This window comes from Brassica rapa, chromosome A08 (genome assembly GCF_000309985.2).
Source record: "Brassica rapa cultivar Chiifu-401-42 chromosome A08, CAAS_Brap_v3.01, whole genome shotgun sequence".
NCBI lineage: Eukaryota > Viridiplantae > Streptophyta > Magnoliopsida > Brassicales > Brassicaceae > Brassica > Brassica rapa.
The window spans coordinates 9,731,142-9,755,607 of NC_024802.2; the positions used below are offsets into that span (position 1 = coordinate 9,731,142).

At 36.3% G+C, this 24,466-nt stretch overlaps 4 protein-coding genes across 5 annotated transcripts; 2 read left to right on the forward strand and 2 right to left on the reverse strand.

Annotated features, from left to right (window-relative positions):
* The first annotated feature begins 2,528 nt into the window (after window positions 1–2,528).
* Window positions 2,529–7,600, forward strand: LOC103833558 (myrosinase MA1). Its single transcript, XM_033277813.1, has 12 exons — window positions 2,529–2,893; window positions 3,016–3,076; window positions 3,160–3,221; window positions 5,161–5,236; window positions 5,353–5,518; window positions 5,603–5,858; window positions 5,940–6,055; window positions 6,141–6,361; window positions 6,447–6,481; window positions 6,577–6,697; window positions 6,809–6,911; window positions 7,221–7,600. Exons 1-12 carry the CDS (start codon window positions 2,723–2,725, stop codon window positions 7,462–7,464), a joined length of 1,632 nt encoding a protein of 543 aa, XP_033133704.1. The 5' UTR covers window positions 2,529–2,722; the 3' UTR covers window positions 7,465–7,600.
* Window positions 7,601–7,838: 238 nt separating this feature from the next.
* On the forward strand, window positions 7,839–17,493 carry LOC103833499 (extradiol ring-cleavage dioxygenase). The gene is made up of 4 exons (XM_009109580.3): window positions 7,839–9,320; window positions 15,641–16,455; window positions 16,630–17,009; window positions 17,087–17,493. Exons 2-4 carry the CDS (start codon window positions 16,219–16,221, stop codon window positions 17,277–17,279), a joined length of 810 nt encoding a protein of 269 aa, XP_009107828.1. The 5' UTR covers window positions 7,839–9,320; window positions 15,641–16,218; the 3' UTR covers window positions 17,280–17,493.
* Window positions 17,494–18,371: 878 nt separating this feature from the next.
* Window positions 18,372–21,409, reverse strand: LOC103833500 (cytochrome P450 97B3, chloroplastic). The gene is made up of 12 exons (XM_009109581.3): window positions 21,152–21,409; window positions 20,768–20,945; window positions 20,585–20,692; window positions 20,432–20,516; window positions 20,116–20,363; window positions 19,743–20,024; window positions 19,587–19,673; window positions 19,406–19,494; window positions 19,239–19,330; window positions 19,103–19,164; window positions 18,868–19,017; window positions 18,372–18,747 (listed from the first exon to the last, which is right to left on the reverse strand). Exons 1-12 carry the CDS (start codon window positions 21,286–21,288, stop codon window positions 18,529–18,531), a joined length of 1,737 nt encoding a protein of 578 aa, XP_009107829.1. The 5' UTR covers window positions 21,289–21,409; the 3' UTR covers window positions 18,372–18,528.
* A 442-nt stretch (window positions 21,410–21,851) lies between these two features.
* Window positions 21,852–23,338, reverse strand: LOC103833501. 2 transcript variants are annotated; one of them, XM_009109584.3, is made up of 3 exons: window positions 22,425–23,338; window positions 22,205–22,358; window positions 21,852–22,131 (listed from the first exon to the last, which is right to left on the reverse strand). In XM_009109584.3, exons 1-3 carry the CDS (start codon window positions 22,583–22,585, stop codon window positions 22,027–22,029), a joined length of 420 nt encoding a protein of 139 aa, XP_009107832.1. In that variant the 5' UTR covers window positions 22,586–23,338; the 3' UTR covers window positions 21,852–22,026. The 2 variants fall into 2 exon arrangements, with proteins under 2 accessions (XP_009107832.1, XP_009107831.1); XM_009109583.3 differs by having other exon boundaries at window positions 22,205–23,315.
* Window positions 23,339–24,466: the final 1,128 nt, after the last annotated feature.

The following is a 24,466-nucleotide window of genomic DNA, read 5'->3' on the forward strand; positions in this document are numbered from 1 at the left end:
TAATATAGATAGATACATATATAATTAAACAATTCATTCCAACGAAACAATTAAAATTAAATTATTTCATACGGAGAAGAAAAAAAAACATAGTATCCGTTCCTTTGTCATTACCATTAAAACACTATTTAATTTGTACAGCTGAAGCAATAGTTGCTATTATTGTCCAGACATCCATAATCCTAAATTTAGTATATCTACCAACTACTTAACAACGTATAACAAAACTCGGATAAACCATCAAACTCCCATGCATTCCTCCCTCCAACAGCAAAAAAAAACCATGAGACATATGAACAACCAAGGTTTAATATACTAATACTTTAGTTTCAAGATCATTTTATAATCCACAACCCGCCCGTAGGGCGGGCCGATCCTAGTTTATACTATTTTAAAGTTTGTTAACTCTACTAATATACCTATGAAACTTTTTGCAGATAGATAATTTGGATATGAAAACGTGTGTGCAGATATATTCATTTAAGAGATTTTAATTACAGATAACATACATTTGATATTAAATATGTTCTATGAAATCTATACTTTTATACAATGTGCAAGTTTAAGTGACTTTGATTTGAAAACAAAATATGTGATTAAACTAGAAATTTATTTTGATATGTTGATAATCATTATAGTTTTATGATCAAAATTTTTGGAATACAGTAAAAATAATTGACATGTGCTTCGCAGGGGAGGTAATACTGGTAATCTTAATATTTAGGGAGTAATATTACAGTTAGGTATAATTATTTATGAGAATACTACCGGGGGAAATGGTCAGGATAGGTGACAACGGTGCAGTGGAAATAAATGTTCCCCGCACTTGTGTGAATTTATGATGAAAATACTTTGGCTATAGCATAATATTGTATAAGGAGAACACTTAAATCAAACCAAAATTTTTTGGTGAAGAACTCATTCGATGCGAAGAGCAAAACCCACGGGCTGTACTCCGGAGTTATTAATGAATATGACTACAACGACATCCTCCATGTTCCACAAGAACAGATCTATAACGCGCAACTTCTCAACACACAAAAAAAAAACTGAACAAGAGGGAAATACAAGGATTCCGGTAAACAAGGACTAATTCCTGTTGGAATTGTTAAACCCCTGTCCAACTCTATATTATCTGATTAGTACGATATTGTCCATTTTGGACTTTAAAGGCTGGCCCGCATGGATTTACTTTTGGTTTCCTTCCCAAAAGGCCTCGTACTATTAGAGTTGGACATCTCTTTATATATTAGACTTTCCTTTGTCTAATATCCGATGTGGGACTTAACTTGTTATCTCGCATTCTCCCCCTCAAGCTAAGGATCACATCCATCTCGCGTGTTTCCTTCGACGAATCATCTTTGGCACCACCTTGTACCGGTAATCGCATGGCTTCCTTTGAGAATGTTTCTCCCACTACATCTCTCGGTCCTTTGAGATTGTCATCACATGTTCCATGATCATCTTGACTGTTTCTGCTGAACCTCCCTTATTCTTATTTGAAGGGTATTTTGGTCTTCTTGCAGATCTTCGTCAATCTGGTGCTCTGATACCAATTGTTGGGATTGTAAAATTCCATGTCCAACTCTATATTATCCGATTAGTACGATATTGTCCACTTTGGACTTTAAAGGCTGACCCGCATGGATTTACTTTTGGTTTCATTTCCAAAAGACCTCGTACTATTAGAGTTTGACATCTCTTTATATATTAGACTTTCCTTTGCCTAATATCCGATGTGGGACTTAACTTGTTATCTCACAATTCCACCACAAAAAATTCTAAGATATAAGTCAAAACTACATCTCCCTAGTTTTATATCAAGCAGAAAAGATCTATCTCACCATTGAACTTCCAAACACTTAAAATAACACATGCTGAAGGACTGTCAAGACCAGCCACGCTAAAATCTAGATTCTCGAGAAGCCAACTGTTGAAACACAAATCTCACTCTTGAATCTTAAACCAACAGTCACAAAACTTCCTACAATATAATGGCCAGATTATGAAACGTTTAAGCCCCACAACTTTGTCTTCACAGACCCAAACAAATCTGCTTTCTTCTCCTTAATTTCCTTTCTCCATTCTTGCATATCTCCTTTAGACATCTCTCTTGGTCTAACTTTTCTTTTCTGTGCATTCTCTCCACAAAACTAGGCCAAAAGATTTATACAGTGTCTTACTAACTCTCAAGGCTACCATTGGTCCAAACCCAAAACTTGTGATATTATATTGTCACTTAAAAAAACATAACAGTCAATGTCTGTTTCTTGCCTATGTCAATCTACTCGCTATATAAACTTTTGAATTTTACTACAATCACATCTTCTGGTTTCCCCACTAGAAAAATAACAAGCTAAAACTCATTCGAGAATTTATCAAAAGTTTTTCTTATTAGCTAAGAGCTAATTAGGAATTTTTCGTTCTATTAAATAAAATCTACCTCATTGCTATTTACAATTTTTTTTCAAAATGATAGTAATAATGAATTAACCAATCACTACTGCGACAAACAATCCAACGTTTTTCTCACTGAAATGATTTGAAGAGCAAGCCACCGTAAAAAGCCACGGGTTCCATTCAGCGAAACCTCTCCCAAAATATCAATCAAGACTATAAGACAAGAAAATGTACACGTCACTTTTCTTTGCGAAGGCTATATAAACCCATTGATTGGTACAATGTTCCATACAACACAAACACATACATCTACAAATTAATCATGAAGCATATTGGGCTCACATTAGTTTTTCTTCTAGCTGTGGCGACTTGCAAAGCTGATGAAGAAATTACTTGCAAAGAAACACTGTCAACATGTGGTCATACTGATCAATTCAACAGTGGCAGTTTCGAAAAAGACTTCATCTTCGGCGTTGCATCTTCTGCTTACCAGGCATGTAACAATTCAACCATTAATTATTATTGTGTTGCCAGACTTCACATTTGACGTATATAGTAAATCATTAAAAACACTAATACGTTGCATGGTTGTTTCTATTTATTTATTTATTTCAGATAGAAGGTGGCGTAGGTCGTGGACTTAACGTTTGGGATGGCTTCACTCACCGATATCCAAGTTTGTCGTTTGCATGGTTACATATGTATAATGTCTCTTATATGTTTCTATACACTTATAGTTATGTATTCATTTACTATCAGACAAATCAGGGTCCGATCATGGAAATGGAGACACTACTTGTGACTCATATTCGTATTGGGAGGTAAATTATTCAATATATACATATGAGTCATATGATATGACTTATATATATATATATATACTATATATAAAATATTTAAAAATATTATATATAAACAAAATTTTCTATTTTTATATCAATACCATTAAAACAAGATCATTCCTAACTTATACCTATTAATGAAAATTATATTTTTTTTCTCAAAAATACCCTTATTTTTACAAGAGATTAATAAAATTCATTAATGGTATTTAAGTCTTTTGGTTTTGGGTATACATATACACCTAAATGGATCTATAAATAATGTGCCTATATATATATTTAAAAGATATACTAACTTTAAATTTAATATAAGTATAAATATATTATGAACTATAAATAAACTAACGAACATAAAAATATTATTTTCTTAAATATACGTATCAATATTCAAAATGAGATCATTTGAATATTATAAAGATTTTCAATACAAACCAAAATCATATATCTTACACCATGTATCATATACATATTTGAATATCGTTTTTCCATGTATAATGTTATATTAAGAGTGTTCAACAATATTTTAAAAACTATCTTAAAATCAAAATTTAAATCTAAAATAAAAACACAAACATATAATAGGTTATTAATAACAGAAATAAACTAATATTGTCATATCAATAAGATTTTTTATATTATCATTTTTTATTTGGATAACATAATAAAATTTCATGAAATTCTAAGGAATCACTAATTTATGTAATATTAAAAAATATATGAGTAATTTAATCATTTGAAAAAAAAATACTATCAGATATTTTGTGTTTTATCGGATCAATGGTATCAGATCGCAGGTTAATAGTGAGTTTTTGGGTTTTTTACCTGGTGATATCAGATTTTTAATTAACTAATTTTTCATTAAATCTGAACCGGATTACATACAATGTATCGGGTCTATAGGTTCAACCATGAATCTAAGCCGGATATGAAAACAAATATTAAAACTCAAACATTATTATAGAACAACTACCATATTTCGAACAAATACCATATTTTAAAGAAAAAAACCTAAAAACTCAATTGTTATAGTTCGAAACAAAAAATAATAGTAGTTTATAAATCAGTTTTCGATTAATAAATGAAAAACAAACAAAACCCGCGTTTTCTAAGCGCGGGTCAAAATCTAGTTTTACTTTTATTAGTTTAAAAAATAAAATCATAATGTAATTGTTTTTAGTTTGATTTATTCAAGTTTACTTTGATCTTTTAATTTTCATTATTTAACTTTTGATAAAAATAATTGAAAAGTTACTTTATTATATTATTCTTTATTTAATTACCATTTTTAAATATTTCTATATGTACACTTATTTTAATAATAAAAATATGATTCATATATTGATGTAAAATTTTAATATTCGTAATTATTATTTAGGACTTATATATAAAAACATATTATTTTAATAGATATAGAAAAATTATTAGGTATCATAAAATGAATATTTACTGAGAAAAAATATTTTTGATATAAAATTTATTAGTTATTACTATATTATGAAACTTATTAGGTATCGTAAAAACATATAGAAATTATGAATACTTACCAAAATGAATATTTACTGAGAAAAAATATTTTTGATATAAAATTTATTAGTTTTTACTATATTATGAAACTTTTCCAAAAATATAAATCCGTATATAGAAAATCATCATTATTATATTTAAGAAATCTTACCAAAAACATAAATCTAAATATAGTAAATTTTACATGTCACAATTAGATTTATGTCATGTCATATTTCTTTTACGCCATGTCATATTTTTTGTGAAAGTTAATGTAGTGATGACACATATACAAAATCACTTCTCAAATATAGTCTAGGGTATATATATATATATATATGCTAACTAATATTACTCACTGAATAATCTACCAGCTACGTGTGGATTGACATGCGATTGTATATATAAACTGCAGAAAGATATAGAGGCGCTGGTCGAACTCAATGCTACTGGCTACAGATTTTCCATTGCGTGGTCAAGAATCATTCCAAGTATGTAAACATTATAGATCCATGTATATAATATACATGTATGTATATATATATATCGTAATCTTCGATTGTGATTATTTAGAAAAAGTAAATATAGTGTACATTTATATGAACAGGAGGAAAGAGGAGCAGGGGTGTAAACCAAGAAGGTGTTAACTACTACCGCGGACTCATAAATCGCCTCGTTGAGAAGGGCATAACTCCTTTTGTTACGCTCTTTCACTGGGACCTTCCTCAAGCACTACAAGATGAGTATGAAGGTTTCTTGGACCCCCAGATAATGTATGCGGAGCTGTTTATTAAAGATGACAACATATAAAGATTTGTTCTAGGACTAATGAAATGACAATTATGTAATATTCGCAGAAATGATTTCAAAGATTACGCAGATCTATGTTTCCAAGAATTTGGTGCTAATGTAACGAACTGGATCACGATTAACCAGCTCTACACAGTGCCTACTAGAGGCTATGGATTTGGATCAGATGCACCCGGTCGATGTTCTCGAGCTCTTGACCCTACATGTTACGGCGGAAATTCTTCAACTGAACCCTATATTGTTGCACATCACCAGCTTCTGGCTCATGCCACGGTGGTCGATCTTTATAGGAAAAATTATAAGGTGATTTCTCCATTAATTTGTATAATGTGTAATCTATGATTTAATCATATTATTGTGTATATAATATCTGCATGACCACAGCATCAAGGAGGTAAGATTGGACCTGTGATGATAACTAGATGGTTTCTTCCGTATGATAACAATGATCCAGAAAGCAAAGCTGCAACCGAGAGGATGAAAGAATTCTTCTTGGGATGGTATATGTTTACAAAATGAAATAATTTTATTAGTATTATCTTATGTATATACAAATTGATGAAAAAACATATGTATCCACATCAGGTTCATGGGGCCGCTAACAAACGGAGCATACCCTCAAATCATGATAGACACTGTGGGTAAACGGCTTCCATCGTTCACTCCAGAAGAATCCAAACTCGTAAAGGGTTCATATGATTTTCTTGGTCTCAACTATTATGTCACTCAGTATGTCCAGCCAAGTCCTAATCATGTTGATTGGGCTAATCACACTGCCATGATGGACGCAGGCGTAACACTCACATGTACCACTCCATATAATTTCATTTATTTACAACCTTCCTTTTAAGTACTTTGTGACCATTAATTATATCATCTTTGTGTTTACAGATCGTGATATAAATGGTCATGCCATTGGTCCACTGGTATTTATGCATATGATCCATACACCCATATTCTTTCATTTATTTTGAAGCAATGTTCAGTTTTCTGATTGCTTTTGTTTGCTTTCATTTCTAAGTTCACTGAAGACAAAGTTGATGCGGCCAAAAACACCTATTACTACCCAGAAGGCATTTCTTACGTAATGGACTATTTCAAAACCAAGTATTATAACCCGTTAATCTATGTAACCGAGAATGGTAAGTTCTATTGTTTATCTCTAAATTCATCTCTACATGTGATTTAAATTTGGTTCAAGAAATTGACACAAAAATATTGTGGAATTTTTCATGATATGACGATTTAATTAGGATTCAGTACCCCGGGTGATGAACCCCGTGAGGCCGCTAAGTTAGATTGCAAGCGGATTGATTATCTCTGCAGTCATCTCTATTTTCTCAGTAAAGTAATCAAGTGAGTTGATGCCAGGGGCGTAGCCAGTGCATGACCAATGGGGGCACGTGCACCCCTAATTTTATTGATATTTTAAATTTAGTATGTAAATTTTCAAAAAGATCAGCTAGGAAAGATGATTAGAGTGTCTTGTGCACCCATTGATGTCTCAAGTTCGATACCCCTTTTCACATTTATTTTAATTATACTAGATGTGCACCCATTGAATATTGTGTCTGGCTTCGCCCCTGGTTGATGCTACTCTCATTCCAGTGTTATATATCAGGTAATCAAGCGGACTGTACTCTCATTCACTGGTCCTGCTTTTAGGGAGAACCATGTCAACGTAAAAGGATACTTTGCGTGGTCTCTTGGGGATAATTATGAATTCTGCAAAGGATTTACCGTCAGATTCGGACTCAGTTACATTGATTGGAATAATATCACTGATAGAGACCTCAAACAGTCTGGCAAATGGTATAAGAAGTTCATTATCACCAAGGACCTTCCCAAGAAAGATTTTCTCCGCTCCAGCCTCACCTTCGAGAAGAAGAAGAAGTTCGCAGATGCATGAAATACCCATTATCAAGATCATCTTCATGTCTCCTCATACTACTTGCTCCATAGATAAGGAGCTTTTTCTACCTACTGTACTAAATAAAAGTTCCCAATAAAAGAAGATGATCCATATTAATAAATACTACTTTGCATACTATGTCAAGGAATGGACAAAAGAACCCAACCAAACTTAATTTAAGGCTCAAACTAAAACCAAAATTGATAAGTATTTATACACTAAATATTTTGGGGCAGTTTCCAAAAATAATCCAAAATGAATTTGAATGCAAATCTAAATTTTAAATTCAATCAAATGCAAAATATCTGATATTCTTAAAAGAGGTTTTAAAAAACAAAAAAAATAAATAAATAAAGGATAAAACAAGAGGAACCGCTCCCTAAAATAGGGCTTTTGGAATTGATAAGAACCTATACGTGCCCTCTTGGTATTGGTCGCCTCTCTTGGTCATGCTTTTTGTTTTCTTTCTCAAAAAATTTGTCGTCGTTCCTCGTTGTTGTTGATCTTCATGAAATGGTCGTGCGTGACGGATCGACGAATCTGGGTTTCCAAGAGCGTTCTGCAACTCTCGTTCAGCCATGGCTGATTTCTGCTGATTTGCATCTTTGATCCTTGAGTTTTTAACAAATTACGGTTTGACCCCAAAAACTTCTGTTTGTTATAGAAAAGTCCTCAAAACTGTCCTAAAACTTCAAATTGTGTTTTCCAGCCCTCTCTTTATGAAATATGTACAAATGCAACATCTAATGACACCTAAATGCAACTTCTAAACATTAAAATTGATCAAAATTAATAGCTAAAAACATATGAAAACACTATACATTAGTTGCTCTCTTTCTCCAAAACCGTCTATGAAATCAAGGTGAAAATTCGAATTCTTTGAGTCCGTGATAAGACAATACATTATGTTTTTTGTTACAAAATGGTTAGTTGAGACTCTAATGACATTCTTGATCTTTTGTTACACAATTGTGACTCTTGTTTGTTACTGAACTTGCAGATTTGTTGTATGTCTTCTCCAACTTGTCTCGGAATGTTAACTTCATTGAACATATGAAGCTCACCGGAATGTTAAATTCGTTATATAAATTTGTATTTCTATTTTTCATATGTTTTATGCCATATTTGTTTAAATGTTATAAAATCCAATAATTTATAAGTTTTGTAATATTTAAATTTAATTTCAAAAAAAAAAAGTTAAAAACCTCGTAGAGATTCTTCCATTGGACCTTCACACAACTAATTACATTAATATGAGTTTTAAACTTCATAAAGTACATAATTAACTATTAAATTAATTTTAAGAATCCATTAAGGACTCTAACCAATGGAGGTGGTCTTATTGTACGGTAAATCTTTAATTGAGGGGTTTTTATCCGAAATAAACTTAATTGAAGAGTTTTTGCATTAAAAATCCTATAATTAATTGGGTTGATTGTAACTTATTTTAGCCGTTGAATTTAAAATATCTTACACAAATAAATAAGCCAAAATTTAGGCAAACAATTAGCAGTCTAGAAGTCAAGTAGTACATCACATTGATGGCCCTCTATGTTATGATTTTTTTTTTTTTTTTAATTGTGTGGGGGTTATTTTTCTTTTAGGCAAGCTTTTGGGTCTCTGTCTAGTGTCTACCATATTTATACAATACTCAACTCTATATCTACGATCTATATATGTTACTCTTTAAAAAAGTTGAAGAGGAAGCTAATATCCATATATTTAATTTATGCAATATACCAACTGTGTGAATATATATTTATATGTATGCACATTCCTCTATTCTACCGTAATGACTTCAAAACTCTACTTTATTTTCAAAATATATAATAGAGTTAATAGCTCTAGTTAAGGTGGTAGATTATAGGAAACTAACCTAGCCGCTCTGGAGGGGATGCAAAAGGCGATCTCAAGATCCACATCGTCTTGACGACGATCCTGCCCTCGGCGGGCTCTGCATCAACGCAGGGGAGACTACCCGACACTCTCTGCTTCGAGGCGCTCCCACGGTGGTACTGGAGAGCCTTTCCACTGCCGTCTCGTACACGTCTTCTTGTCACAGCATCGTTTCTTCGTTTCTGAATCACGTTTTTCAGCCACGCTTCGGACCTACAGCCCCCGATCTTACGGCTCGCTCAGGCTTTAATCATACACTCTTTGGTGTATCCACAGTTCTCATATCTGATTACTACGGCCCCGATCCACGCCTCATCTCTTACGGCTTGCTCAGGCTATAATCATACACTCATTGGTGTATCCTCACCGGCTCGAACCTTTGTTCAGGCTACTCTTGTTCTCATCTCATTAGATGGGATCCTTGATCCGTAATCGCTCCGCACACTATGCGGGTATGAAAGGGAAGGGAATCCTTTATGAAGACGACGATGCACCGATCAAGCTTGTGGATAGCGAGACCTCTTTCGTTATCAAGGAGTTTAACATGACTCTGATTGGGAAGATCCTCAACCCAAAGAAACAAAATGTAGAAAAATTGCTAAAAAAGATGCCTTCCCAATGGGGCCTGTCTGAGAGAATAACAGCAAATGATATTGGCAACGGAAAGTTTCTGTTCAATTTTATGAATGAGGAAGACCTTAACTTTGTCCTTCGACAAGGTCCTTTCCATTTCAATTTTTGCATGTTTGTCCTGGTTCGATGGGAGCCGATAGTACATGATGACTATCCATGGATTGTCCCCTTTTGGCTTCAGCTTGTTGGCTTCCCACTACATCTATGGACTGATGGTAATCTCCGCAATATTGGAGGACGACTTGGGCATGTTGACACGCTGGAGTTGACTGAGGGTCGTATGCTGATTGATATTGACTCTCGTAAGCCTCTGAAGTTTTCAAGGAAAGTGGAGTACAAAGGAGATGAAGTTACTCTAGAGATCAAATATGATAAGTTGTTCAAGCACTGCTCAACTTGCGGAATGCTCACTCATGAGAAGGACTATTGTCCAACAACGGATGTTAGAACACGGATACAACCTATGGAACGGCGTGATGTTTTCTCGCGAGTGCAGACGCCACAGGAACAGAATGCTCGACAACACCTGAACCGTAATGTGCAGGCTGAAAGTCATCGCTCTTCTCAATCCTCGATGGATAGAGATCGGCCTCTTGCCCACATCTCCACTCCTCACAATCCAAGGCTTAATGATCGTTATCATTATAACGAAAATGATGTTGATGATAGAGGTAATCAACGTGAGGAACGTGGGCTGCAGTCACGTTCATGGTATGATAATCGCTGGAATGGAAACGATGGGAGGAAGGGTCACGCAGATCGAATCATCCGACGTAGGGATGAACATCCAAGAAGCTCTCGGCATGGAGGATCTCGAAGTGGAACGGTTCCTTATGACCGCCCACAAAGGCCTGTGTGGAGGTCTAAACCTAGGTCAAGGGTCACGGGCAAGGATGATGCGGTTGTTTCATACGAACAATCGTCACGTTCGCTGGCTTTGGTGATACATAGTTCCGAGGACAATAAGTGTAGCGGGTCCCAAGGCACAAGGAAGATAGCAAGTGCTATTGTCACTCCTTCACGACTGGACCGTCCAATGGAGGATAATGTGACTGTCAGGAACAAAGGCGAAGGTCGAGCTTTAGCTTTCTCTCCATTCGATGGACAGGACCCTCCTAGTGCTGATGATCAGATCATTGGGGCTTTAAGTGATATGGAATTGGTAGAACAATCGACTGATGGCTTTGAAGATGATATAGACGGAGACGATCTCTTAGCAATTGATCTCATGGAGATGGAAGGGAACAACCTCCAGGATGCAACTGAGGATAAGGGAACTAGCGAAGGTATGAAGTCCACGAGGACCAAGAAACATGGAGGTAAACGTAATGCCCCTTTGGGCATCAAGAACAGGAAGTTTGAGATCCTTCGTAGGGGGTCTCCAAGTAGGCGCTCGACGTCGTCTCGGGCACATGTCGAGGGGGGTGACAAGCATCGAAGTAGGCATGCAACACATTTTAAATGAAGACGCTCAAACATGATGGTTTGATGAATTCCATAAACTCATCCACACATTTTAAATGAAGACGCTCAGTTGGAACTGTAGAGGGATAGGGAATGACCTCACAGTTCGACGCCTTAAGGAGATGTGTCAGAAGCATCGCCCAGGACTTGTGTTCCTTTCTGAGACGAAGAACCGAAGGCTGCTGTTGCAAAACATTCAAGCCGACTTAGGATTTGATCATTTGTTTACTGTTGATCCACTTGGACTCAGCGGAGGTTTAGCTTTATTTTTTATGGATGAATTTCAAGTTAATGTTTTATTTTCAAATAACAGAATGATTGACATTGAGGCAGTCATTGATGGAATAAAAGTGTTCATGACGTTTGTTTATGGTGAACCTGTTTTGGAAAGAAGAGACCAAGTTTGGGAACGTCTTACGCGTTTCTCAACAACTAGAACTGGACCTTGGTTCATGATAGGTGATTTTAATAAAATTTTGGGTCATAATGAAAAGGAAGGAGGGAGACAGCATACTGATAGCTCTTTCCTACCTTTCAAGCAAATGCTTATAGATTGTGGGATGTTGGAGTTTCCTTTTACAGGAAACATGCTTTCATGGGTAGGGAAGAGAGCAGGACGTGTAACTGTTAGATGCCATTTGGACAGAGCAGTAGGAAATGCTGATTGGCATGAGAAGTTTCCACACTCCACTATAAAGTACATGAGGCTATGGGGATCGGACCATCGGCCGATTCTCGCAAATATACTCACAAAGCCAACGAGGAGATCAAAGAAATTTAAATTTGATAGAAGATGGCTAGATAATGAGGAACTAAGGCAGGTCATTCTAGAGGGATGGAAATCTCCTGATCTCCACCCCGATGCGAATATAATGGAACATATATCCAGCTGTCGAAAAGCCTTGAGTGAGTGGAGGAGGCAACATAATATCAACTCGGCAAAGCTAGTGGAGGAGCTAAAGGAGAAAGTAGAAGGCTTATATGCTGACAATGATGCAACGACCGAGGAAATTGCTGCAGCGTTGAAGGAGCTCTCTGATGCTCTCAAAGCAGAAGAAATGTTTTGAAAACAGAAGAGTATAGTGTTTTGGCTGAGAGAGGGAGACAGAAACACAAAATTCTTCCATGCCTTAACGAAGCAACGGAGAGCGAGGAATAAAATCACGCAACTTCTGGACGCAAATGGTGACGTAGTGGAGGATGAGGAAGGACTGGTAGCCATTGCTACTAGCTATTTTAGGCAAATCTTCGAGTCATCTATTCCAGAAGAAATTGAAGAGGCGCTATCTGAAGTTCCTACGACGGTTACGGGTGCAATGAATGATAGCCTTACGGCTCCTGTCTCTGAATGGGAAGTCAAGCTAGCCCTCTTTGCCATGTATCCGGATAAGGCACCGGGGCCAGACGGGATGACTGCGCTTTTCTATCAGAAGTTTTGGGATATAGTTAAAGATGATTTAACTCTTATGGTTAATAAATTCCTCTTCGAAGGGAGTATTGCTAATGGGCTGAATGATACAAATATTTGTCTCATCCCAAAGATACCTAAGCCTAACGATATGGCGCAATTCAGACCCATAAGTTTGTGCAATGTAAGCTATAAGATTGTCTCTAAGGTCTTATGCCAGAGATTAAAGAAAATCTTGCCAGGGTTGATATCTGAAACCCAGTCAGCCTTTGTAGCTGGAAGACAGATTTCAGATAATATTATGATTGCTCAAGAAATGTTTCATGCACTACGAACTAAGCCGAGCGGACGTAATAAAAAGATGGTCATCAAGACAGATATGAGTAAAGCATACGATAGGATGGAGTGGTCGTTTATTGAAGCTGTGATGAGAAAGATGGGATTCGCTGAAACATGGATCACCTGGATTATGAGATGCATTACGTCGGTAAAGTACAAAGTTCTTATGAATGGGCAGCCAAGGGGAAATATTGTTCCAGGTAGAGGCATGCGTCAAGGAGATCCTTTGTCTCCTTTCATTTTTATTCTATGCACGGAAGCGCTCGTTTGCCTTCTTAATCATGCAGAGAATCAAGAGAAGATAACAGGGATGCGTGTCACACGCGCATGTCCTTCGGTATCTCACCTTCTCTTTGCTGATGATAGCCTTTTCTTCTGTAAGGCGGAGCCCCGTGAATGTGAAGAAGTAATGAAAGTAGTCAGGAAATATGGCAAAGCATCTGGTCAATGTATTAACTTTGACAAATCTTCCTTACTCTTTGGTAAGAGGATTAATGCAGCTACTAGGCAAGAGATCAAAGATGTACTTGGAATACATAATGATGGTGGGATGGGGAAATATTTGGGAATCCCAGAGGATATTAGTGGCTCTAAATGCAAACTCTTTGCATTTCTAAAAGATAACCTGATGCATAGAGTAAATGGTTGGACTGGGAGATGGCTCTCAAAAGGAGGAAGAGAGGTTATGATCAAATCCATTTTGCTCGCGCTGCCAACATACGTTATGTCGACATTTCTGCTCCCATTGGAGATTTGTGAGAATCTTGCTAGTGCCATTGCACAATTCTGGTGGAGCTCGAACCCACCAAAGAGAGGTATACACTGGGCGAAATGGGAAAAGGTTTGTTTACCTAAAGAAGAGGGCGGGATCGGATTCCGCTTAATTCATGAGTTTAATCTAGCACTTTTGGCAAAGCAATTATGGAGATTGGTCCAATACCCTGATTCTCTGGTTGCCCGAGTGATGAAGGGCAGATATTATAGGATGACCTCGCCGATAAGGACAATCTCGGCAAGCAGCCCATCATATGTGTGGACAAGCATTTACGCTGCAAGGAAACTTTTGAGTCTGGGGATTAGACAGAAGATTCATTCTGGTTATGAGGTCAAGGTATGGGAGGATCCGTGGATCCCAACGACGCCTGCTAGACCAGCTGCACCTGTAGCGCCAGTGATGCATCCGAATATGAGAGTTAGTGATCTGATTAACCAGGAAATGAAGGAATGGGATGTAGGATTACTAGAGGATTATGTTCAGCTTGGAGACATACCACTCATCCGTAGTATGGCCATAAGCTCTAGCCATCGCCGTGATACATTCTGCTGGAGTTACACGAGAAATGGACAGTATACGGTTAAATCTGGATACTGGGTTGCTCAGAATCTATTGAAGTCAGAAGAGGAAAAAATAGTGCTGGAACCAAGTATCACAAAGCTTCAAGCCTTTGCTTGGAAGCTGAAAGCGCCAAGAAAGATGTGCCATCTTATTTGGCAATTGATAACGGGACAGGTGGCACTGACGAGGAACCTAGTCAGGCGGAATATGAGGTGTGATAATTATTGCCCGAGGTGTGGAGAAACAGATGAATCCGTAACTCATGCAATATTTGAATGCCCACCAGCTCTCCAAGTATGGTCCTTATCAGCAACCCCTACAAGTCCAGGGATATTTCCACTGGCGAGCGTCTACACAAACATGGATTATTTATTCTGGAGGAAGAATGCCATCATTCAGCCGGACCAAGATAGGGATCCTTATCCTTGGATAATATGGTATATTTGGAAGGCTCGCAATGATAAACTTTTCAGAGGTATAGATAGAGATCCTTTGGAACTTGTTCGACATGCAGAGAGTGAATGCCAAGCATGGTTTAATGCAAATGAGATGATTGCACCAGTAGGACATGCCAACGATAATGAGGTGAACCAAGCCATAAGTTTGGGTAATATTTGCATGCTAGATGGATCGTGGACAGCTTCTGACAGATTTAGTGGATGTGGATGGATCTGGACTGACAGTGCGGAAAACGTGCAACTTATGGGAACACGAAATTTCACTCGTTGTGAATCAGCACTACACTCGGAGGTAGAAGCACTGCGATGGGCGATGGAGAATATGCTTCAACACTCACCGTGCCAGAGATTTGGAACAGACTGCAAAGAACTAATCGCCATGATAAAGGAACCTCAGGAGTGGCCAAGCTTCGCGACAGAACTGGAAAAAATAGAGACCCTGCAGATTTGTTTCCCGGAATTCGAGATCATCTATGTGCCACGAGTGCGCAATCAATCCTCAGATTTTTTAGCTAAGACTGCAAGAACTTTTCATAGGGAGTTATTTTTTATTGGTTGTTCTATTCCGGTCTGGTTACCCAGACCACCTCAAGTTTGAGTAATAGAATGGCCGTTTGACGTCAAAAAAAAAAAAAAAAGGCGGTAGATTATAGTCTGAGCTACATTCACTATAGGTATAAACAAATGTGTTTTTTTTGTGAGAGAGTAGTGAGTATTAGTACTTGGGGAGTTTAGAAACAAATTCAGACCCCAAAAGCCTAACATCCATCGATAATTTGTTGATTTAACAAAGCTGTGAGTTTTCATGGAAAATATATAAGGACATGTGTCAGTAAAATCCCTTTTCACTAAGAAAGAGAAAAATCTCTACTTTAGTACAGATAAATTACTTTTCGATTAGGAATATAGGTTACTAAATATTTATTCTAATGATTTCTTTTATAGCAAAGATATCTACAGAATCAAGTCACTGCTCACCCATGAGATTGCAAATCTAAGCTTTTGCGTTTTGTATGGATTATATTTACCGAGTTGGGTCAGGTGGGTGTGGCCCCTTTGACACGGCATGGTCTTTCTCCCACCGAAAAAAATAATAATGAGAGAGAAACAAAAGCAAAAGTACTAAGCTGGGTCAGGTCTCAGGTGGGAGTTGGTAAAACGTTTGAAAGAGAGGGAACAATCATCAAGAACACACAGAGAGTTGAGAGAGATACGCAATGGAGAAAGTGAATCAAACATTTTATTTATCGCATGGATCTCCCAGGTTGAGCATAGATGACACTTTGGAGGCAAGACAGTTCTTCAAGTCATGGTCCGAAAAAGTTCTTCAACATAAACCCAAATCGATCTTGATAATCTCCGCACACTGGGACACCGAGTTTCCAACTGTCAACACTGTTCTCCGCAACTCCACCATCTACGATTTTAATGGTTTCCCTGATCCCATTTACAAGGTCATTCTATCTCTCCCTTCCTCTTTCTTACCAAAGAAAACCCTAACTTTTGTCTGAACCTGATTCTATAACATTAATTCTCAATGTTAGGCTTATCCTAAACCGTAATCAGATAGCAGATCTTTAAAGAAATTCATCGATAGTTTCATGTTTTTATGAATTTGACGCTTGCAGCTGAAGTATGAAGCACCAGGAGCTATTGAACTGGGGAAAAAGGTTAAAGAATTGCTAATGGGGGCAGGAGGAATGAAGCGTGTTGATGAAGATACAGAGAGAGGACTTGATCATGGAGCTTGGGTTCCTCTTATGTTGATGTATCCAGAGGCGGATATACCTGTTTGTCAACTCTCTGTTCAGTCATCTCAAAGTGGGACTTACCATTACAACATGGGCAAAGCATTGGCTCCACTGAAAGAAGAAGGTGTTCTTATCATTGGATCTGGAAGTGCCACTCATAACTTGAAGAAGCTTGAATTTAGCATCCCTAATGGCTCACCGGTTCCTTGGGCTTTGGAGTTTGATCATTGGCTCAGAGATTCTCTCCTTCAAGGAAGGTATGCAGTTACAAATCTTTTAATCATTTTCTGGTTAATTTTGGAAGGACCATTGATGATGGCTTATGTTTTCGTAGATATGGAGATGTGAATGAGTGGGAAAAGAAAGCTCCAAATGCGAAAATGGCGCATCCATGGCCAGAGCATTTCTACCCATTACACGTTGCAATGGGTGCAGCAGGTGATGCTGCAAAGGCGGAGCAAATCCACACTAGCTGGCAATTTGGTACTGTATCTTATTCTTCTTATAGCTTCACCTCTTCCCCTTGAAACATTTCATCTCTATCTCCTTGACTTGTTGTGTATCTACTTTAATGTAAGCCTTGTGTATTTCACCTATCTCTAATAATGCCAATCCTTCCTTGTGCGAAAATTCAAACTCCTCTTTGTGAATTGCAATGACAAGAAAACAACATTTTAGATTGGTTTCTGTATATAATGGGACTGTATTAAAGTGGCTGAAATGTTGGTTATGATTGAATAATTTGGCGTCTCTGTCTTTATTACTCATAAGCATTTCTGTAACATATGTATCCAATCTTAGGCCCCCATAAGTCTCTTATGTGTGCTAGTTAAAAAATAATTTGGATATCTCTTCGTTTTACGTTTATAATCTCGCAAAACTAATCTCACTACACAACACACAAAAGAATAAATAAGTTAGGCTAAATCAAACCAAACACAGTCACCAGGCATAACAATCACAATTGAGCTAAGTTGGTGAACGTTTGAAAAGAAGAAATAAGGTAATGGACGGTCACTTGATCGATTTAGAAACACAAAATCTTGTCTGGTCATATATTGATTGAGTGTGACGGAAAATTTCATTTCTGGAGATTAAATCGGACATTTTATATTAGTGAAATTCAAGAATATCGCCTTGACCCAGGGAGTTTCTGCCCTGGGTTCTAGTAGAACATGGCCACCTAGCCGCCCTTATAACAATGGAATTTCGCGTTATTCTTCTTATAGCTTCACTTCTTCCCTTTGAAACATTTGATTTATGTTTGTTCAAAAAAAAAAAAAAGAAACATTTGATTTGTATTTCCTTCACTTGTTGCGTATCTACTTCAGTGTAAGCTTTGTGTATTTCCCTTACCTTTATTAATCATTATCCATGTATTTGAATAGAAATACTACTCCTATTTGTAACAATGATGTATGAATGATCCAAGTGAACGTGAATAAAATGTATTCTCTGTCAATTAAAAGAAACATTTGTCATAGCCTTCTGCTATTTCATCATCAGCACTTTCCCAATACCATGCTTAGATGCATCTCTTTATGTCTTATGTGATTGTGCACATCAGACAGAGAAGTACAAGATGATAACATAGAAGCTTGCATGAACCTCTAATCAAATGTTTTGATCTTGGGTTAGGAGGTTGCTTTTGAACCTGTAATAAGATATGATATTGTATCAAAATAATACATCCTGATCCCCCTCTCTTGTAAGTAACAAGTTTCACTATTTCACCAATACAACACACACAAATGGTGTTTTCTTGCCTCTCTCATTTCATTTTGATCTTCTCTTAAGTTTACACCACATCCCATTCTTGGCATGGATTGTAGCGCCGCTCACGAGTTCAACAGACTCTGGCGGTCCACGCAGCTCCACGTCGAATTTCTGCAGCAACATAGCTAGTGCCACGGTCGACTCCATTAGTGCAAACTGGTCTCCAATGCATTTCCTTGGCCCTCCACCAAATGGTAAGAATGCAAAGTCTGCTATGATCTGTTCTCACCAAAGGAGACAATAGTCTTGTTACAAAGCAGAATAGAGCTAAGTCCAGAAGCAAACTATAAGACAATGGCTTAAGGGAAAGACTGGATTTTGCAAGTTTTGGATGTTCACCTCGTTGGGGTAAAGTGCACCAGGGCTTCGAGATGGATCAAAGCCAGCCCAGCCTTCAATGCCATTGCTCTCCTTTTTTCTTAAGAACCTCTCAGGCTCAAACTCTTGTGGGTTATCCCAAAAGTATGGAGATCTATGGAGATTGTACACCTGAATGTTAAAAAATATAGATAATTAAACAAAAAGCAGGTTCCACTGACAGAATCATAAACGAATATAGAAAGATACCACTTACAGAAATGAAGATATCAGTCCCTTTTGGAACTTTATGACCTTCCTTTTCACCTTTGTATCCTCCTGCATATGCAAGACATGGAGAGTTAGAGATCTTTGACCTTCCTTTTCACCTTTGTATGTTAATGAAAGCATACCAGGCAAGGTTTCTGGTTTAAGAGTGCGTCTGATGAGCAGAGGCGGCTGAGGATAGAGACGAAGGGATTCTACAACGATGAGTCGTATGTACCTGCAGAAGCATTGAGCAAAGCAGTCAATGATCGAAATACAGATCAAAAGAAAGATAATTTATAAGTGAACGTACTCGAGCTTTTTCAACGATTCATAAGTAGGTGCACCGTCACCAAGCACAGCATCAATCTCTGCTTGAGCTTTCCTAATTTTTGCAGGACTCTGTGAATATAAAAGCAGAATGCTAAACAACTGTATAATGAGCTATTTAAGCAGTCATGGGAAAAAAGGAATAAGACACTTTAAGTGGATACTTGTGCAAGAAGGTAAACAGCCCAAGTAAGAACAGCTGCGGTTGTCTCGTGACCAGCAATTAGCATAGTCATTAAGTCATCCCTCAGCTGTTGAAGACAAAACCATAATCAGAAAATGATAACAAGATCGTTAAACAGTAATTAATATAGTCTTGCCTGTCGGTCATCAATATCAACACCACGCATATCCACCAAGAACCGTAAAAGACTTGCATCCTTGAGATTAGAGTAGTCACGTTGCTGGAGCTTCTCTACATCTGTTTCCTGTCTTGTCTCTTTTGCATTTTGAATGAGTCCATCAAGGCAATCGTTTATGATCTTGAGATCGCTTTGGAACTTTCTCTGCCTCGGAACGATCCATCTGGCTGGCGGAAAGTTCCAATAGGGAAAGTAGAAAGTAGACCGATGCTCTGCCTCGAAAAGAGTTCCATAAACCGCCTGTTGATGTTAACATAAACGATTCAACAAGGGACCAACCAGCTTTTGCTACAGAGAGACTAATTCAAAGAAAATATTAAAAAAAGAAAACCTTAATGACAGGGGACTCTTTTGTGACAGAGCCAAAGTCGTAGTTGAAGACGCTAAGCCCTATAATATCAAGAGCCAAACTCGAGAACTCTGCTTCAAGATCCAACTCGATCTCTGTGTCCCCCTCTCCTCTTGAGACTTCTTTCTCCCTCAAGAGTTTCTCGGATTTAAGTATCATTTTCTCGGAACAGTCGCTGAATACTTTGACCATGGCTTCAAGATACAATGCATGGAACGCAGGAGTTATAGCTGCATCAAACACAGATTGATCATCAATGGGGCCCATAAGCAGATAGATTAACAAAACCAGCTTTTACCTCTTCTTCTTAACTTCCAGGTGTCAAGGTCAGCAGGTATCAACCCTTTCCCCATGATGGGCTCCAAGATCTCAGCAAGAACTCCCTAAAGCAAACACACACAAAGGAAGTTACTTGATGGTACCCAAAACAGAAAACAAATGATTATGTTACCTTGTCATAAGAAAATGCGTTTTCTCTGAGGACATGCCTTGCAACAATAGGATCAGAGATGACAACAAAGGCCTTTGGACCAAACGCAAGTTTATACACTCCTCCATGCTTCAGAATCAAAGATCATCACGGAATCAAAACAAAAGTTGATAATTTCATATTAAGATAAGAGCATATACATACCTCCATGAACCAGTCGTAGAGCGATAAGAAGAGAGGCTTCCCAAATAGATCAGAGACAGCTCCTTCAGCAGTGGGCATTGACCCCAAACTTCCACCGCTTAACAGGTTTGTAAACAGGTTGCTCGCATTGTCCAGAATATTACTACTCTTTGGGTCCTTGGTATTAGTAGATTGGCACCTAAAAAAATGTCGTCACCCACAAAACCAAACTCCATTACTAACAAAACAAGTCTCTTACTTTCTTGGTTCTGTTCTTCACGTATACACAATAAAAATCTATGAAAGCTATTTCCATATCTATAGACTGAAGCAGAGAGCTTCAAAATTTCATCAATCGATCACTAATCTAAAGGTGAAATCGAAAGAGGAGAAACCCAAACCCACCTGATGGAAAGAGAAGGTCTCTGAGTATTCCCGGTTTGAGGGTAGGAACCGAAGAGGCAGGGATCGCTCTTACCCAGATGAAGACCGCCATGGAAGGAGCTCGAAGGAACAGCGGAAAGGAAAGACATGGCTGCCATCTTCGCATGAAGCGGAAAGATGTAAACTTTGAAGAAGATTGAACATCTTGTCCTTCTTTCTTTCTTTATAGGTGATTAATTCTTATCTACCACTGAACATGGTCACCACAAGCAGCAAGCATATCGATCGACACAGATTGCATTAGCAAAGACGATTAGTGACTAGACTGACACGTGTTCACTTATACGGTAATTAATATACTGTTATTTTCACCATTAGTTTTTCGTTTTTTTTTTTACTGTTTTCATTCTTTTTAGTCAACATCTTTTGTATTGAAGTCCATAGAGAGCAAAACTTCCACTAAAAAAAGACCCACTCGTGGCCCATTACACAACCCAACAAGAAAATTTGAAATTTATGCAATGCATTTGAAAAAGTTAGATCTGGTTTTTATTTCATGTTCGTTTGTTATTCTTTTTACCTTCTTAAAAGTGATTTACATCCAGGGGATCATGACTAAATTGATTCAAAAACGTCCATATTGAACTAATAAGGCTTTGTTTATTCTGTCAAGTAAGCAAAATTCTGCTTTCATCTCTACTTGTTACTAATAAGACTCAAATGCAGCAGGGAACTGTGTATGATCAAAACACTCCAATGGTTTACAAAACAGATAAGCGAATAAAACAAAACAAAATCAACCCATATATCCAAATATTGTGACTTGCATGTGAAGCATATGAGCAAAAGAACCAACAACATAGAATTAACATTGAAGTGGTACGTAAATTGAACTTTCAGCATTTGCAGAAGTTGAGAAGCTTGACATCAGCGACTGGGTCTCTCTTCTTTTTCGATTTCTTGAAGTGTTTTGAAGCTACCTTTAGTAAACCATCCCATCCCTAAACAATACCCACAATAATTAATATATAAAAACAGAGACATCTAAGATTCTAAGGTTTGTATGTAATGTACCTTGGTGGGAAGAGAAAAGCAGCCAACTTTAGGAGAATCGTCACTCTTGATCGAAGACATGTCTAGTTTCACTAACTTCTTCTTTTTGTTTTTCTTTTTCATTGAGATCTTCATCTGCTTCTTGCTTTCCAGAAACTCTCCGAGCTCAAGGTTCCTACAAACGAAAGTGTCAGAGTCTAGATCAGAAGGGCTTGCGTAGTTTCGAGGCAATAGAGGAGACCAGAGAGAGCTCTGTGCGTAGTCGAATCCAAAAGCAGAGTTGTCTGGAAATTTGCGGAGTAGCTCTCGACGCATTACTGGTTGTAAGTATTCGACTGTTTTTGTTGTAATAAGAGGAAAATTCTCCTTTTCTTCTTCTTCTTCTTGACTTCTTCTCGCCATTTTTGCTTACCTTCTTAAGTTTTTTTTTCTGATCTTTTTTTTTTTTTGCTTTTCTTTTTCTTTGAATCATTGGGTCCCCTTTTATATTTTGGGTTAAGATCGAGAAAAAAAAAACGACCGTTGGGGTCATGTTTTGGGACACGTGTTTTGTGATTATTAGACAATAAAATTTTGACTTTATGTCTGAAAGTTACCGTTGGAAGACGTAATATTGCGATCGGAGCAGGAATATATTGTACAGTGCGCACGGCCCGAATCTAACATCGTTAATACTACTAGATCGTTTATCCGCGCGTAGCGCGGATTGTATGCTATACATTTTTTTTTAACTTCTGATATTTTAAAATTATTTCACATTAAATCATTGTTAAACATTTAAATAATAGAATAGATCATGATAATTTGAGATTTTCAGTTGTGATATTTAAGCATTACAATATTGATTGATTTTGTCATGCATGGTTAATATATTTACCATGAAAAAATGAATCTTATAATTTTCATGATTAGTAATTGATTGTATATGTTTAAGTATAATCAAAAAGGGAAATTACTAAAGTGTTACAAAATATTTTTTTAATAAAGTATCTATTTATTAAATATATTTAAATTTCTGTGTAATATTTTTAATTTTTACGTTTTTTGGCCACTATTTTCTTTATTATGTTAAGGATTTATTAATTCAAACTAAATATAATTCCTTTGAAAAATTTATTGTAAGAAACAATAATGTAATCAATTTCCTTATAAAAGTTAGTCAGCTTATATATATATATATATATATATATATATATATATATATATATATATATATATATATATATTTCACTAAAGACTAACATCTAAAAGAGTATATTGCCCTACTTAGAACTTTAGTAATTTCTTTTATTGCATCTATGTTTGGTTTGGTATACTTTATATCATGTTTTTGTTTATTATTTTTCATTTATTTATATGTTCAGTTATATATTTCTTACGATTATAACATATTTTCTTACAATTATAACAAATAAAACTAATTTAATATACTCATTGTTTCTAAGTTAAACTATGTGGTATCTCTTATTCAAATAACAAATTAATTTTGTATAAATAATTTTTGCTCTATGGTATTTATTTGTTAGATTTTTTTTTTGGTATGAATATTTGTTTTGTTAGCCTACTTTATAATCAATAAAATTTATTTTCACATTATGTGATTTTAATCTCTTATATCTTTATACTTTGGGTTATGTTCTTTAATCTACTTATATTTATTGTTTTTATTGGTGTATTGTCTTTTATAGTGTAGAGTTTTTGAGTTTAGCTTTAAGTGAATTATGTCTATATAAGGGTTTGATCTTAAGAGAATAAAAGTATGTTAGCTATTTTTTTGTCAACATTATGTTAGCAATTGAAATATTTCTACTGTAAAATTATCTCAATGTGAGCATCCTCTAAAAAGATAGTATCCAACATTTATGTTATGTCTAGTCAAATATTAGTACCACCTAAAATAAATCGAATATGATTTTAGGCAAAGGTACTAAATCTAGAAGTTCCAATTAAATTTGAGAAAATATTAAATTCTAATGTTATTTCAATTATGTATTTTATAAATTCTTTAAAATGTTATGTAATTGGATTAACGTATTTATAACTATTTCTAAAATACTTTAAATGATAGTGAATTATGTGGTATTCAATATTAAATGGAATATATAGCAGTGGTACTTAAAAGGATTTTAACAAAAAATTTAATATAAAAATGTAAAGAATCAAATATATATATTTTAGCTGGTGATTTAAAGGTGGTTTTATGTGGTTTATCTATCAGATGTGTGTCAAAATTATTGATATCGATGATATTGTGGATTCAGAAATGTAATGTTGACTATAAAT

Bases quoted from the DNA above. Each gene is read 5' to 3' on its own strand.
- LOC103833558 (XM_033277813.1), top strand. From the start codon at position 2,723: ATGAAGCATATTGGGCTCACATTAGTTTTTCTTCTAGCTGTGGCGACT. The intron at 5,237-5,352 runs GTATGTAAACAT...TTATATGAACAG, and splicing joins GTGGTCAAGAATCATTCCAA to GAGGAAAGAGGAGCAGGGGT. The intron at 6,912-7,220 runs GTGAGTTGATGC...TCCTGCTTTTAG, and splicing joins TTTCTCAGTAAAGTAATCAA to GGAGAACCATGTCAACGTAA.
- LOC103833499 (XM_009109580.3), top strand. From the start codon at position 16,219: ATGGAGAAAGTGAATCAAACATTTTATTTATCGCATGGATCTCCCAGG. The intron at 16,456-16,629 runs GTCATTCTATCT...TGACGCTTGCAG, and splicing joins TCCCTGATCCCATTTACAAG to CTGAAGTATGAAGCACCAGG. The intron at 17,010-17,086 runs GTATGCAGTTAC...ATGTTTTCGTAG, and splicing joins GATTCTCTCCTTCAAGGAAG to ATATGGAGATGTGAATGAGT.
- LOC103833500 (XM_009109581.3), bottom strand. From the start codon at position 21,288: ATGGCAGCCATGTCTTTCCTTTCCGCTGTTCCTTCGAGCTCCTTCCAT. The intron at 20,517-20,584 runs GTAACATAATCA...TGTTTGCTTTAG, and splicing joins ACGCATTTTCTTATGACAAG to GGAGTTCTTGCTGAGATCTT. The intron at 18,748-18,867 runs GTGAACATCCAA...TGGTGAGAACAG, and splicing joins GTGCACTTTACCCCAACGAG to ATCATAGCAGACTTTGCATT.
- LOC103833501 (XM_009109583.3), bottom strand. From the start codon at position 22,585: ATGGCGAGAAGAAGTCAAGAAGAAGAAGAAGAAAAGGAGAATTTTCCT. The intron at 22,132-22,204 runs GTACATTACATA...GGTATTGTTTAG, and splicing joins GCTTTTCTCTTCCCACCAAG to GGATGGGATGGTTTACTAAA.